General features: G+C 43.7%; 1 protein-coding gene across 1 annotated transcript in view; it reads right to left on the bottom strand.

Annotated features, from left to right (window-relative positions):
- Positions 1-15,725, bottom strand: part of stxbp5l (syntaxin binding protein 5L) — a gene marked incomplete at its 5' end in the record, with an annotated part of 431,930 nt that extends 416,205 nt beyond the window's left edge. The window contains one exon of the mRNA XM_080753048.1: positions 15,564-15,725. Within this exon, the coding sequence (XP_080609174.1) occupies positions 15,564-15,725 (162 nt within the window). The remainder of the gene's footprint in view (positions 1-15,563) is intronic.
- Positions 15,726-17,732: the final 2,007 nt, after the last annotated feature.

Here is a 17,732-nt window from a genome sequence, read left to right as displayed (position 1 = left end):
TAGGTTTGGCTTAGAGGTAAAAAAGAGCAGACCAAGTACAGGTTTAGTAAGTAACAACGATTGTGGTTGAAAGTCTGAAAAAACACATCAACACAAATCTAACACAGACTGATGACAGTGCTGTCAAACGAGTCTATGAATCTATCTATGAAATCGATGAAAATCGTATCACACATTTATACAATATGTAGAGGGGTTCCCTTGGCCTGAAAACATTGAAGACCCCTGATCTAGCAATATCACACCACTGACACCACCAAATGTTATGCAGTATCATTGCAATAAATTATTTATCTAGACAAAAGTGAAATAAGGTAGTATAGAATAGTATAGTATAGGCTAGTATAGGCAAGGGATACATGTCAGCGAGCTGGTCGTTGATGAACAAGAACCCCCGGCAGGATGATTAAACGCTGAGGCAAAGCCGAGGTGTTTGATGATCCTGAAGGCGGTTATTTTTCCCCAGATTTGGGTCCAGATTTGGGTCCAGACAATGTTCCCTCTTGGATGCGCGCCAACACTATCACACACTGCTCCATACCCCCTCGCACACTAGAACATTACAGAGTGCAATAATGAACAACAGGGTGAAAAGATATCTTTTTGTATGTAATGTGTCCTGACTCCTGCAATGGCCTGGTTATCTCGGACGGCGCCGCTCGCAGCCGCGCACGCGAGTGTGTGTATGTGTTAGCTCTCTCTCACACACACACACACACACACACACACACACACACACACACACACACACACACACACACACACACACACACACACACACACACACACACACACACACACACACACACACACACACACACACACACACACACACACACTTTCCGTTGCCTACTTTTATGAATGGAGTAACCAACATTCAAGATGGTGCAGTGCTACAGAGTCGTAAGAGAGAGGAAGAGTCACTGTTTGTAATCCATTGCATATTTAAGCAATATTACACAAGAGGGTGTGTAATATTGCGATTATACAACTGTTGCCCTTAAAAAAAACATGTCAACTTCATTTCATTGTAATTAAGATATTAATATAAGACATAATAAGACATTTGGCCACTATGTCCCTTAACGTCACATGAAAACCGCTAGCCTAGCCGCCTAGCATAGTGTGGGGAGAGAGGAGCGCTTGCTGTCTTTCGTGACCAACGCAGCTGATTTCTTTACTTGATGAGAGACAGTGCATCTGTGCTCGTTATATGCACGGTTGGAGAGCCTGTTTTCCATTGAGAGCCCGACTACCTGTTGTATAATCTGTTAAGGTCAAGGTTATCTCAAAGGCAAATATTGTACTTCCTACTCCACTACATTAACCAAATAAGCACCATTTTATTTTTTTGCTATTCAAAAACTAGACTGCACTCTGTCGAGGTGCCAACTTGCAACCTGTGCACTCATAGCTAAATATGGCAGTTAATTCACGCCACTTTCCGAAGAAAAGTGCGCCCAGCACGCAAGTAGGGTGACACACAGAGGAACACTGGTCCCTCGTTGGCTGGGCCTTTAGCCAATAAGGGAGCAGCGTTCCCTCATTGGCCACATACATACCCATCCACATACAGCCCTATGGGGCTGTTAAGTATGACATCATTTTGTAGGCAGAGGAGAATTTCTGCCCCCAGTTTCCGTGAATCTTTTTACTATTTTGACTATTTACACATTTTTCTTCTCTTTGTTGTTGAAAGGAAAGTGTTAGAATTATACTTTAGTCGTTATTTTTGTCTCGGATCTGTTGAAATAGCGAGGGACAGAAAATGCTCTGGGGGCAGAGTTCTCCTCTGCCTACAAAATGATGTCACGGCTTAAAAGCCCCATACTTGCGCGCTCTGTTGGTGCAAGTAATAAGTATTTGATGGCAATACTTTAGTAAGTAAAAATGTTGACTTTTACTTGTTCCACCACTGGAGAAAAGTAATATATCGCAAGTACGCAGTATTGCATAACGGATCATTGCTTATCATGTCTATATCATATAGCAGAGGTAGCTTGCTGAAAAGGTTTGATCCACTCCCTCGCTGACAGACGTCTGTCGTCGGAGCGTCTCTCTCTACTCCCCCATCTTCTCTGTTCCAAGTCCTCTCCTCTACGCTGCTGACATCTACTCCTCCCTAATTGATCCCACACTAAGGCATCCGACAGGCAGGGGCGTCACACCACATTCTGGGCCCTGGGTACAAGGATTCACTGCGAGCCCCCCATGAATGTTAACTATTGAAAAATAGCAGATATACAAGCTCACAGCGCGGCACCGAGTGCCGCGCTGCGAGCTTGCATATCTGCTATTTTTGAAAAATCGTGAAAATGTGTGCCAAGAAACCTATGTCAAGGACCCCCAAGATGATATGTATTTAGTTCCAGGGACCCCCAGAAGCAAATTTTGAGTTAGACATGTTCGCTTAAAAAATACATAATATATTCAAAGATTTTCACACATTTTCACAACTTTTCAAAAATAGCAGATCTACAAACTCGCAGCGCGGCACTCGGTGCCGCACTGTGAGCTTGTATATCTGCTTTTGATTGATTGATTGATTGAAGACTTTATTAGAAGTTTGCATAGGAAAAGGTACAGTTTCATGACGGTACAGTTCACTGGTACAAGGTCTACTAAAAGGAGATCCATGAAAAGACTAAGCTTATTTCCACTGGAAACCATTGAAGTATCTCATATAATACTATGCTATTTTTCAATAGATAAAGTTATTAGGGCCCCTCCACCTTGGGCCCTGGTAACTCAGTCCCACTTTCCTACCCCTTGTGACGCCCATGCCGACAGGCAGCAGATCCATGGTAATGTGAGACCGGCTAGCACTCGCCTCCCGATGACTCACAGCAGATCTCAGGAAGTTCAGATCGCCGTGCCAGAAAAGTTTGCCAGGGTCGCTGGCAGCGAGAAAGCCATAGCGTCACCCTCACGCCCACCCACGCTTCTCCACCAAGAGGGTGGTAGGTCTACTCTGCTACTACTGTCACTATAGCGAGAGAGAGATATTCAATTAAGAAAGGGCTGGTGCAGGGTTGGTTTTGCAATTAAAGCCATGTAACAGTTAGGGATGGGACGATACGCGATATTATCGTTTATCGTGATAAAAAAACACTCACGATAACCGTATCGTGGAGGTTTAATTTATCGTGACATCGTCGTCCACTGGGATCAATTCACCTTTTATTTGCCGAGCTGCATATCCGGTACCACTTAAAGGAGTCATTCAGACCAAAACACTTATAGGGTTAAATCTGCCTTTTATCATACCCCTTCATACCTGCTTTAGTAAAAAATTTTCATAGCTGCCCCTGTTGCTAGATTTCGGCTGCCCCTGTTGCTAGATTTCGCGGGCTCTCTCATAACTAACACAGTGGATTGTCCTTAGGCTAGTGCAGTTATTTATTTAGCTTCAAAGTTAGTATTTTTTTTATTGGATTGTGTTTACACAACGTCCTGAGACCAACCACAACACTGTTTTGACCTCACAGACATCCTTACTTGTCAAACAGACAAGAAGTTCCTCTGCTCCTCCCCTCCCTTTCTAGGCTCTCCTCTCCCTGCTCTGGTGCAGAGCAGAAGCTGTTTGACAAGTAAGGGTGCCTGTGAGGTCAAAACAGCGGTGTGATTGGTCTCAGGACGTTGTGTAAACACAATCCAATAAAAAAGTACTAACTTTGAAGCTAAAGAAATAACCGCACTAGCCTAAGGACAATCCACTGTGTTAGTTATGAGAGAGCCCGCAAAATCTAACAACAGGGGCAGCCGAAATCTAGCAACAGGGGCAGCTATGAAAAAAAACGACTAAAGCAGGTATGAAGGGGTATGATAAAAGGCAGATTTAACCCTATATGTGTTTTGGTCTGAATGACTCCTTTAAACCCTCTATAATTGGTAAAAGGTACTTATAATATACAAACTTGATACATTCTTTTTTTCACTCTATCAAATGTCTTTGCCAAAGAATAGCCAATCTACAAGCTCACAACACGTCGTGAGCTTGTAGATCTGCTATTTTTCGCAAATGTTTTGCCCCAGGATAATGGATTTTTATTATCGCGATAATATCGTAAATCACGATTTCTTTTGTCACAATAATCGTGATATGACATTTTCATATTGTCCCATCCCTAGTAACAGTATGCTGCTATTATTAGGCCGATACGGTCGTGCACCTTCATGTAGCTTAGATTTTATTATCGATTTTTATTCAGGGAGTTTTGTTTTGACACTACACTGGTCACAGTGAGGTTTAAACACTGAGTTTAAAGTCTACCTCTTGAGACCGTTGCCGTTTGTGTGAGGTTCAGCGCAAGCTCACAATGACTTTCACTTGCCTTTTACTCTGTGATTGATTGGTGTCGTTGACGATGAAGTTGAACCTTAAACCTTGTTTTGTTTGTTTTGTTAAAATAAGTGCTAAATGGTTGTATATTCCTATAGCAATCATTGCTACCGTGTGTTTGCTCAGTAACAGGGCTCTCCCCGTCTCTCCGGCTGAAAAAAAGGCTTTTTCAATTTGAGATACCAATTTCATCCAATCAGCAGGGAGAAGTCTGGATACAGGATAAACAAGTGAAAATGGAAGTTAAAAAGCGGACAAAACTGGTACTGCAACATTATAAAATTGATGATGAATTGGGTTCTTTCTCTCCCAGAACATTTATTTTCTGTTTACTAAAGAAGTGGAGAGTTCTGCATCAAACTGGCTCCATAATGTTCTGCAACTGCTCCCACTAGAACGGCTCACACACGTTCTCCAGGGAGACTTGAGTGGGTTCTACATAGTTTGGGGCCCAGTCGTGGAATATTCGGGGGATGAATATTCTGAGATAATATGGAAAAATGAAAAAAATCCTTTTGGGGATGTTGAAGTTATCATCTGCCCATTTGTCAATTTGGTCAAAAGAAACTGGTTGAACAGAACTCATATTTTGGGACCATCGCTCCATTGTTTACAATGGTTTGTAATCCAGGCTGCCACCCCATGTGGTCATGTGATCCAAGATGGCCACGGTGTGAATAAGGTCTATCGGGTTAACATCTAGCCAGTGAAACTGTTTTGTTGACCCCAGTAGGGTCCCTGGACCATACTTTGAGCACAACCGCTCTACTGAGAACATTTCCTAGTCTAGAATGGGATTATGGTGGATGCTTAGGTAATTAAGCCTCGCTATTCGAGATGAATGATTATCAAAGATGATTAGAAAATGTAATGAGGTCAATAAATCCCAGAGGTTCACCTGTGATGAGATCCAGCACTGAACAGAGCGCCGTGTGCAGGCGTCGGGGCGAAAGCTAGCGCTCCTCTCCCGTGGGAACGCATAATCATTATGGAAGTGCTAAATGAGCATCGCATCAATCACCCGGAGAAAAAATAATAATAACCAAATTACTGTAGCCCACTGATACGACACTGATGATGAAGTTTGTCATTGTGTGAAATGTCATAAATGGCTGCGTTCACCCCAGCAAAATAGAAAGACGGCCGTGCATGAATATGGAAGAAGAAGCAATCACAAATCAAAGGGTTTGCACTGCACTTAGGGGGGATAAGTGGGGTGAGAGATGAAGGGTTCGTACAATAGCGACATACGCATACAGATGAGACAAACGTGTTATTATGAAGCAGTCGGAGATGACAGGGAGATTATTAGCATAGAGGCACACGTGGCTGCGAGCGGAGCCGTCCCCAGACTGAAGGGCACTTATCTCTCTGCCATCCATGCAGGAACCACAGGTGGCTCTGCAATGAAGTGCAGCAGGGGCCAAGAGAAGAAGAGAGAACGGGAACGTAATAGGCCTCTTTTGTATTAACCCATTTAGGCCTAGGATTATTGACTGCTTTAACTATTGAAAAATAGCAGATATACAAGCTCACAGCGCGGCACTCTGCGAGCTTGTAGATCTGCTATTTTTGAAAGATCATGATTTTTCTTTGCAAGTCTTTGAATATATCTATTTAAAAGCGAACATTTGTAACTCAAATATTTGTTTCTGGGGGGTCCCTGGGACAACATATTTTGAGATGGGGGTCCGTGGCCAAAGACCTGTAATTTTGGGGGTCCTTGACATGAAAAGGTTTGAGAACAGCATGATTTAGAGGAAGGATTTAGAAGTCGGGTCAAAGATCGGGTCAAAGATATTCAAAGACTTGCACTCATTTTCACGATTTTTCAAAAATAGCAGATCTACAAGCTCGCAGCGCGGCACTCGGTGCCGCGCTGTGAGCTTGTATATCTGCTATTTTTCTAAAGTTAAAGCATAAAATAATGGTTAAAATCTAACACGACTCGGGCGCGTTCCAGGTATTTGAGAGTTAAAATGGGGGGGAAGGATGGACATTATGGCATGCCTGTCAGCACTCCGACATATTGCCTTTCCGACCACCTAAACCTAACCTTAGCCTCAGTAAAACTAGTAAGACGCCTCAGGGCGACATGCGACCTTGCCCTAAAGGGCGAGGACACGCCAATTCTTGGCCATATGGCCAGTGATGTTTAATTACCGGACCAGTTACCCATATAGGCATAAAAGGGATACCCATATATGGACTTTTACATAGGTGATGTCACCTTTGATGTACCTGTGATGTCACAGAAACGTTGATGAGGTGACATCACTTCCTGTACGGAAGCACTTCCTGTACGGACGCACTTCCTGTACTGACAAGCTGCGACATTTCTCATGGTATACTGCGACCTTCGGTCACAACTAACGCTGGTGAATGCTAACCTGGTGAGATGCTAACCTGCCGCCGCTGGTGAATGCTAACCTGGTGTGTCGGAATGGGGATATGTCGGAATGGAAAACCGACTGACTCTTAAAAAGATAACAAACTTTGTTGTTTACTATTTCTTCATACATTCTGGACATCCTCGTGTGGCGTTTCCATAAAGTCTCTTAATGCGCATTATTATCTTATTTAATAGTTTGATACTTTGATAGTCTTATTCGCATACATCTTTTTATGGAAACGCTTCAAAATTCAAATAAACGTTCATTATCCGCAAAAACCTTTATCCGCTTGGAGGAGGTGGATTTTGAGGCTTTATCGAATGAACTAAATGCGCATTTGTGAATGGAAACGGGTCAGCCAATAAATGCGAATACATTATGATGTTCTGGTCCATATCGTCCTCCAACTTAAGACTTTCCCCTGCCGCTTAACGTCCATTGTAAAGAGTTAGCCCACAAAACAAACCGGTTGTTTGTTACACACGGAGTGACATGAACCGTGTGTAAATTCCTCCCGTTTTCACCTTCCGGAGTCAAGCCATCCGTGGCCAACCCTTCCTCATCACACCGTGTTGCCGCTGTTGCGTGCCAAAAGTGTCCGATCTACAAGCTCACAGCAGCTCGCATCCGCGTCTCCGCGCCGCGTTGTGAGCTTGCAGATCGGCCACCTTCCAGAGGACGCTGAAACTTGCAGGATGAGTGTGCAGCGATCTAGTCACAGCAGTCAGCCGTGCAGTTCTTACGTCTCGGTTTGGTCTGAAAAAATCAGCCCGATCAACTCACGCGACCATCACTAATTCGAATGGCACCGCAAATGGAAACAGGCTAAATTCACTTTGTCTTAATGCGAATTTATGATAATTTGCTTCCTATTTTCGAATAAGCTTATGGAAACATGGCTACAGACTCCCGTTGATCAGTGGTTTATGGCTGCGGATTAGTATTGTAGTATTGTTATTATGGTTGTTGCACTCTTTCACGCTCTCTTTCTCCCATGGGGTGTCACACCAAATTCTGGGCCCTGGGTACAAGGATTCGCTGCGGGCCCCCCATACAGTAAATGTAAATGTTAACTATTGAAAAATAGCAGATATACTATACACTATAGGATACCCTGGTAAACAACGGACATAGCATCTGTTTAAATAGCATGCTATCCAAATAACATTCTTAACATTGTGGTAAAGGGAAACTAGCCTAAGTAACAAACACATGAGAATGAATGGCCACCGTACTGTGTGTCATATCTTGGTCAGTCGCTATATAGCATCACCTGAGCAGGAGATGGGTCTTGCTCAATGTTTTTCCCAAAATAGCACGCTAGGGTTCTTGTGGTCAAGTGGACAATGGAATGGCTCTGAGCACCTTTACCACTGTGTTTGTTATCTATTTGAGCAGAGTATAAAATCTAAATACAATGTGCTGAAATATCTTCCCACATGGCTCTCTTGCCTTGCTGAAGATAATGTCACGACTAAGTTAGAGAAGTTTGCAATGGCTCCAAAGACTCCCACACACAAGCGTGCGCGCACGCACGCACACGCACACACACACACACACACACACACACACACACACACACACACACACACAAGCATAGTTTAATCTTCCGTACTGTGATGGCCTAAAACAACCTTTGCTGCTGTGCATGAAAGCTCATACTTCATGAACTATAATACTGTAAATAGAGAAAAGGTCAGGGGAGCACACTGTCAAATCCTGGGTGTTTATGTGGGTCTGTTTGGTTACATTTCCACGCTCTCCATCAGCATTACAAATGGATAAATGAACACGTTCGTTTGCACGGTGTAAAAGTCTTTCATTAATCAGATCGATTCTAAAGGTCTGTGTGAGTGCGTGCACGCGCTTGTTCCACAATTTACTCCAAACTCCCCCGAGAATTAATCTCCAGACTGGCAAGCACTCGGTTCTCCGGGAAATAAACGGCTTCACTGAGCAGTCATGAATCAACATACTGTACTGTGTACCACATACTGATTTCTCACAAGAAAAATCTAAATGTCATGGTTTTCTTTTTTACTTTCTCACACCACAAAGTCATAATTCTGAAATTAAGTTAAAGCTATACAGTCCATAACTTCCATGCGTGTTCTACCACGGGGTTCAAACCCACATCAGAGGCTCAGGGTGGAACAGCAATTTGCAACGGGTCTGGTCTTCAAGACTTCAAGAGAAGTTGATCCCCTACTAGCGGTAAACTGGAACGCTTGCCCCCACTTTTTTTTACGGACCTCTCGCTCCCAGCAGCGGCTCTTGTGTTTAGCAATAAGCGCAGGGTTAGGCATAGTTTTACTGAGGTTGCGTTTAGTACTAAGGTCAGGTTCAGGCATACATAGTGTTACTGAGGTTAGGTTTAAGAATAATGTTAGGTTTAGGCATAGCTTTACTGAGGAATATCTGGTGGCGACCGTTCCGAGGTCGCCGGATTTGACCCGGGGCGAGTGTGTTTTTTTTTTTTTCACCAAAGGAGCTCCATCCATTATTGTTTTAGTGTTGCTGTTGATAATGTCGGTAATGTATTGCCTTGCCGCCACGATGATTAAAGGAGTAGTTCACCCCCAAAATGACTTTTTTTCTATTGATTACTCATGCCATGGAGAGTAGAGTTCAATGATAGTTTTAGTTTTTTGTCGCATTCCTAAGACAAAAATGTGATAACAATAAATTTACCCCCATTCGTTCCGGATGGGGACCGGGTTCGAAACGGGTCCCCATCCGGAATCAATGGGGGTAAATTTACTCGAATCACATTTTTGTCTTAGGAATGCGACAAAAAACAAAAAATATTATTGAACTCTACTCTCCATGGCATGAGTAATCAATAGAAAAAAATGCATTTTGGGGGTGAACTACTCCTTTAATCTAGTACAATGGACCACAATGGAAACAAATCCCACCTACATCATTTTGTATCAATTTGGGGGGTCCTTCCTTGACATGTTTGAGAAGCAGTGTTTTATAGGGGAGCCGGAGTCGTTGGAATCGAGAGAAAGTGCAGTGAAACGCTCAGTGTTGGAGGCGTCTGGCGGTGGATACAGTAGCAGAGTGTGAGAGAACAGCACGCTGGATCAATAAAGTGTCTGCACATTCACAGAACGGCCTTAAAAATGTCTGTCCTTGGGACAGGCAGAGGGAATGCTGGAGCACTCAATCTCTCTCCGTTTTTCTCACTTTTTATCTGCGCACGCACGCACGCACGCACGCACGCACGCACACACACACACACACACACACACACACACACACACACACACACACACACACACACACACACACACACACACACACACACACACACACACACACACACACACACACACACACACACACACACACACACACACACACACACACACACACACAAATAATTCATTTATGAATTATATGATACAGTATTATAGGTCCTTTTAACCACCAAACATGTATATACTTTAGGCCTATTATAGCATATAGGTATATTTTGATAGCAAGATCTCCACATCTCCAAGACGCACCTAGCCTGACACTCAGCCTGAATTATTCGGTCTGAAGTTGGTTCCACCCAGGGCGATTGCTGGGATGGGCGTTGCCAAAGAGGCAGTCTTCTACGATTGGTTCACCGTCTGACCAACACAACAGTAGCAAAGCATCTGACGTAGTGTTGTTATGTGTGGCTGGCTAGTGGATAGCCTGTTGCTTGCGAGTGCTACTTGCTAACCAAAGAAACAGCAGGAATAGGAGCACAACGAATTAGTAATCAAACACAACATAACATGTCTGCTACTGATGTTGTGAGCGAGATCGATACGATAGCATTTGACCGCATTTTACCGCAACGCGATGTGTGCTGTCCCGTCCGGCGGCGGCGAATTGCACATGAGTTTTGGGAAATCCCCACCCACGCTGATCACAAGACGCTGATTCACGACGCTGATTCGCTGTGCGGATTTTCGAACGAGGAAAGTCTCTTCAATGAGAGCAATTCTAGACCCCTGAATCGCCAAAACAAAAATGTAAAGGGGTGTGGCTAGCGATTCAGGGTCTGGAACTAGGCTAAGACGCACCAGTAAGACTCCCTAATCGGGAGATAAGCGACCGTCAGGTCGCACACACAAACTTTAGAAGGCAATCGTAGCCAATCAGGAGGGAATATGGGAAATGGGACAGATCCATGTTGATGATATGACTTAAGAGATACTGTGTACCGCTTTGCGTGATTTTAGGGCAAAGTCTGTAGAAGCAGTGTCCAAAAATGTGTTTAGCAAGAATCTGCCTCATGGTGGCGCTAGAAGAGGGCCATGTGAGAAATCAGGGCTGGAGGTTGTGGTTTGCCAGCCCTGATAACGGACGCAATGAGAGCTTGCAGATCGTTTATTTTTTCCACCGTTCACTATAGTACGACTAAGAATAAGAGGGCTTAAGTGGTTAATGCAGGGCTCAGCGGTGCGGATGTTAGGATGTTAGTGCCTTTAAGAGAAGAACTAGCGTGCACTGAGCCTCTCACTGTGGAGAGGGCTGGCTGAATGGGACGGTAAGGCCATCACAAACACACACACACACACACACACACACACACACACACACACACACACACACACACACACACACACACACACACACACACACACACACACACACACACACACACACACACACACACACACACACACACACACACACACACACACACACACACACACACACACACAGTTCTTTCCAGCACTTTCTTCCAGCAGCACCACCACTCTACTAGCTGCCTGCTTAGGATGGTGGTCGCTGGTAGCAGTGTTGCCAAGTCTGTTTATTATAAGCGACTTTGGGCTTTTTCAAGTCTTCAAGTTACTTGTAAATTATTGCTTGTTGTGGGGGGGGGGGGGGGGTCTTTATGGGGCTTGTTTCCTAATGTTTAAACCAGTCGTTCTCAAACATTTGCATGTCAAGGACCCCCCAAATCAACCCCCCCCCCCCCCCCCCACCCCACAATCTAAAAAAATTGTGCCAGATTTGCCTTGTTGACAAAAATATCCGAGATCTGTTTGAAAAACAGCTGATCTACAAGCTTGTGAGATTGTTTAAGGCTTTAACATTTTAACCCTTAAGTTCTGTTCGGATTCACCTTGGTTCTGTTCGCAGGTCATTTTGAACCGGGGGATATTTGGTTTAAAAAAACAACACTAATATAAATTTTAACTTAACAAATCATCATCATACATTGACTTTGTCTCAATTCCAAACAATTCATATGATATATATGGTAAATGTTTGCATTTATGCTTTGCTATTAAACACTGAAAGAGCTAGGCGTTTTTACTGATAGCTGAAATTCATGTAAAGTAAGAGCTAACCCTAACCCTAACACGTGAACATGGGAACAAACATTAACATCACATATGAATGTACACTTGTACATATACACTAGGAAGCACATGCTTCCCAAACACCGACTGCATGTGAGGCACATATGAGCTTCTTGCACCTCCTGCAAGCAGTCTGTCTTCCTTCCTGCTGTTGTAGGACACTGAACAGCGCTTTCTCTTGCCAGATGCTTCAACTCCAAGTTCACTTTTTACTTAACCTTATATATGAATTGTTTGGAATTAAGACAAAGTCAGTGTATGATGTTGATTTGTTAAGTTAACATTTATATTAGTATTGTTTTTTAAACCAAATATCCCCCGGGCAAATTGACCCAAACAGGGCCAGTTCACCTCTGGGACAACCAGATCTTATTTGTTTGTTGTTTGGGACACGATCAACACAATCCTGAGTTATCTTTTGTGTTCAATCTGTGTTTTGAAATATTTTAGAATTTCAGCATGAATGATGATGCATTTTGCATCATATGACACAGCATGATGACTCATATGATGCAAAATGCATCATCATTCATGCTGAAATACTAAACTATCTCAAAACACAGATTGAACACAAAAAATAACTCAGGATTGTGTTGATCGTGTCCCAAACAACAATAAAATAAGATCTGGTTGTCCCAGAGGTGAACTGGCCCTTTAAGGGTTAAGTGAAGTGACCCAATATAGTCACTTGTTTTCATAATGCCACCTGGTTGCTTGTTTCTCTCGCTAAATCTGGCAACACTGGTCGGCTGGCTCGCTGCAGCAGCATCCTCCACTTCAGCCTGGGAATGAACCCCCCTCCCCCCTCCTCCCCAGCTCCCCCTCCCCAACATCTTCCCTCTCTCTCTCTCTACACAGTCCTATAAATAAGACCCCCCCCCCCCCCCCCCTCTATTCCCGACCACTTCTTCGCCTTCCCATAATAGCGCAGCAGCAGCTCCACAACAACATACAGTACAGCCCCCCCCGCCCAGTTTATGCAACGTCATGAAATATTCACCGTATCCCGATCATCCAAAATTCACCTCCTCTCTTTCGGGTGAGAAATTATCGCTGCAGTCAGCTCTCTCTCTCTCTCTCTCTCTCTCTCTCTCTCTCTCTCTCTCTTCTCAGCACTAGCCTGCAATGGGCACGGGGGGTGCTATAAATAGACCCTCCCCACCCACCCCCCCCCCCCACCCCAACAAAAATCACATCAGCCGTGATAGGACTGCAGGGTCGATCCGTGGGATGGCTCACTTTTATTATTATCATACTTATTATTATTTTAGCTTATGTCAATTCCTATAATAGGCTACACACTACACGTTTGCGCTCACGTCTCTATATTTATCGCCACTTCTATATGATCTTCTAGAGTTGTCTGACGTCCTACACGCGTCTATGCTGTAGCTTATACGGTATTTGACGCGTAGGCTGCTTATATCACCGGTTCTCAAAGCGGGGTACGGGGACCCCTAGGGGTCCTTGAGGAAGTTTCAGGGGGTCCCCAGCTAAATGAAAGTTAGGAACCAAATGGACCCTTATGGGTATGTAACTCAGAGTGTATGGAATTTGGTTCCATTTGTTAAATTAACACTGATTTTACTATATAGATTGAGGTCCCAGAGATAAAAAATGCCATTAAATGGGGGTCCGTAGCCTATATGTCAAAGTCCTTGAAATCAAAATGGTAGAAAATCACTGCTAGAGTCGCACAAATCTTCTCTGATGGGTGTCCCTGGCATATCTTTTCAGATGGGGGTAACAAGTGTCAAGGTCCTTGACATGAAAAAGGCTACTGTGGTACAAAGATGGCAAGGTGGTTGGGACCGGATGCTGCTTTCATCAGACCACACACACACACACACACACACGTTGACTGAACGGGTATGACCAGCTGTGCACACATGGCCGCAGTGGTGTAACAAAAGCCCCTTTTCCACAGGCCCAAAACCACACCGCCCACTTGTGCCAGGTTTTCCACAACAAGGACCTTGTTAGAGTGGTGTAAAAGTGGTACTAAACGTGGTACTAAAAAGTATCCAATCCAGAGTAGGTCTGAGCTGGGCCAAACAGGGTCAAACACTTCATAATGACTGATCACTCACTGACTTTTCATTTAGACCACCAGGATATAGTTGTAAAACATGATAATAGATTCTATTGTGTTATAACCATTATTATAATCTATTATAGTGTATTATAATTATCATAGTAATACATTAATACTTTATAGTGTATTATAATTTAGGATAGTTGTAATACAAATTTATATTGTATTATAATCACAGTTAAAAGGGTCAATTTGTTTCTTACCGATAGGGGTACTTGTTTTGTGTAATGGAAAATGTACATATTTTTATGTGGTGTGGTGCTAAAGCTGCAGTCAAAAAGTACATTTACTTAAGTACGTACTTTTACTTCTACTCCAATACATTTCGGATCTAAATATTGTACTTTTACTCCACTACAATTATTTGATGACTTTAGTTAGGCTAGCCTAGGCCTACTTGGTAGATGTTTTGATTATTATTATTAGGCCTACAAAACATACATTAACCACTTCAGTCCCATATACATGTAGGCTATTTTCAAAATACTTTTTAATACATTTTGAACTTGTGAAATGGTAGGCTACATTCTGCACAATGAGTAGGCTACTTTTACTTTTGGTAGCCTACTTTAAGTAGGCCTACATTTTCATACCAACACATTTATTTGTATTTTTACTCAAGTAAATGTTTAATTACAGACTTTCACTTGTATTACTAGTATTTCTATTTCTACATTGCAGTTTTGATAGCCTACTTTACTTAAGTAAAACAAGAGAGTTTTTCAGTATTGCACTAAAACCATAATTATTTTCACACATGGCGGGAGTCCCAGGGGCGTCAATTGGGTATGGCAGGGGTATGCAGCTGCCATACCCTGGGTCCAGGGGGGAAAATAAAAGTTACATTAAAATATAAATCCACAAATGTCTCTTTGTCTATCTTTGCTGGTTATTATGTAAACAAGTAAAACAACGACAAAGGCAAACTTTAACAAAATGGTCACTTCAACAAGGTCTATTATAATTATATTCTCCACACTTGTATTCTCCCCATCTTGACAAAATGGTATATTCCCAGGTTCCATAAGTCAGCTGCACAGGTGCAATTCATTATTATTAGGCTCATTGTGGCCCAATAATACTTCTTAAAATTAATGTATCATGCGTGTTGCTAAGGTATGGCATGACTGGTTTGCTGGTTGCCATACCTTAGCTTTTTCTGAACTGACGCCACCGGGCGGCACGATCAGGATGTGGGAGGTGAATGATACACCGCATTCACCCCATCTAATGCTGTGTGCCAAACGGAGTCGGACATTTAGCTACTGTTTGTAGGGGACTCTCTCACTCTCACACACACACAAACACACGCACAGCGAGAGAGAGAGAGAGAGAGAGAGAGAGAGAGAGAGAGAGAGAGAGAGAGCAGCACTAACCTTACTAATCTGAAAGTTCTCCGAGACTAAAGTTTCCTGGATGTCGATGTCCCGGGCAGTGGGGGTCCCCGCGGCGCTGCCACTGTACCCCGAGGGGGACCCCATGGTCCCCGAGGGAGACGAGGTGGTCAGGCCGTCCAACACCTTCCGAAACTTCTTCATGTTTTCCAGATAAACGTTCTGTCGCTGGTGAACCAAACGATAGACTTGTACTCTTTTAATAAGCCCTCCTCCTCCGAGACGTTAGATAGACGTTCCTCCTCTCTGAGAGGCGATGCCAGGATCGGGTCGGGATAAAATATGATTTTGTATTGCTGTAGCAGCAGCCTTTGATGCTTCGTCCCTTGCTTGTCTTTAAGTATGGTTTAAAAAGTCACAGAAGGACCTCATCTTGCCCTCTGGGGCTTCATGCGGGCGATCCACTGAAAATGTACTCCGTTCGGAATTAACTTGCAATTGCACACGCAACGCAATCGATTGTGAAGAAAATCGCAGCATTCACCGCTGGCCGTCGAAACTACTTAACTTCATCATGTTTCTTTCTTTTTTTTTCTTTGCACGCTAGAGCCACGACCACTTCATGGCGCGCAGCGCAGCAGTGCAGCCAGAGGGGCAATCCGGTTATCTCAACATAATCGGCCGATCTCTAGCCTATAGCGACGGGGTGGTGGATTAAATAATAAGCACACACAGCATACGTAGACCATTCCAATAGCACCAAAAGGAAGAAGAAGAAGAAAAAAACACTTCACGGCACTGTAAACCGAAGACGCAGAGATGATGATGATGATGATAATGACGACGGGTTAAACGCGTCTGGATTCCATGATGCATCAAAAACAAAGACAACACAAACAAACAAACACAGCGAATAATAAGCCTCAAAAGTCGAAAACAGCCACGGGAAGAAGAGCTCTTCAGGAGAGCACGGGACGAGAGCGCGTTGAGGTGGAACGCTGTTCATTCAGCCGTTTTCCTCCCTCTCTCTCTCTCTCTCTCTCTCTCTCTCTCTCTCTCTCTCTCTCTCTCTCTCAGAGTCTCTCTCTCTCTCTGCAGTCCAGGGGAGGGGAGCTGTCCACTGTCCGCGGTGCTGAAACGCAACCCAGCCCGGGCCACGCCTCCTCCTGTATCTCCACCCCGCCCTCTCTCGGCACTGATTGGATCGCGGCTTTAAATCAAAGTACAGTATAATATACTGAATGAAATGGCACAAACCTATGACGCCCCTATAGGCCCATACTGTACAAAGCATGGTGCTAACACACACACACACACACACACACACACAATTAAAAACAATCACACCCAATGTGAAGTGAGAGGTGGTCGTGCGCACGCACACACACACACACACACACACACACACACACACACACACACACACACACACACACACACACACACACACACACACACACACACACACACACACACACACACACACACACACACACACACACACACACACACACACACAATTAAAAACAATCACACCCAATGTGAAGTGAGAGGTGGTCGTGCTTGCATAACGTGTGTGTGTGTGTGTGTGTGTGTGTGTGTGTGTGTGTGTGTGTGTGTGTGTGTGTGTGTGTGTGTGTGTGTGTGTGTGTGTGTGTGTGTGTGTGTGTCAAGGCACGATTATGCATTTGGGATTGTATAATTCGACATTTCTCAGATATTTGCAATGGACACTGCTGAGACATAATGTACATTTGATATCTTAAAATGTATAATGTAGGCTTCGACCTTTATAGTAGAGAGAGAGAGAGAGAGAGAGAGAGAGAGAGAGAGAGAGAGAGAGAGAGGAGGGAGAGAGAGAGAGAGAGAGAGAGAGAGAGACTGGTCCCAGTCAGGCGGTGGAATTGCATAAGTGCTTACATCACCAGCCTGACTGTCCCTGGGCTATACTTCATGTTATCAAGTGAGAATATTCTTGTTATCAAGTGAGAATACTACGTCTCTTTCTCCCCCTTCTTCACACTGAATATTTCTGGGAGTTTCTGCAATAAAGAAAAGGTTGAAGAAGGTCTTAATCCTCTACGTTTCCAGATGAGGAGTGCATGTTGTGTTTCATGAAGTGAAGTGTTTCACTTTCACTTTAGGAATGCAAAGCAATGCATGATAAGACAAAAGACATGGATGGAATTATGTTGTCTGTTTTGTGGCGTT

This window comes from Nannobrachium achirus, assembly GCF_963921795.1.
Source record: "Nannobrachium achirus genome assembly, chromosome: 22".
NCBI classification, from domain to species: domain Eukaryota; kingdom Metazoa; phylum Chordata; class Actinopteri; order Myctophiformes; family Myctophidae; genus Nannobrachium; species Nannobrachium achirus.
This window is presented reverse-complemented; position numbering and strand designations above follow the sequence as displayed.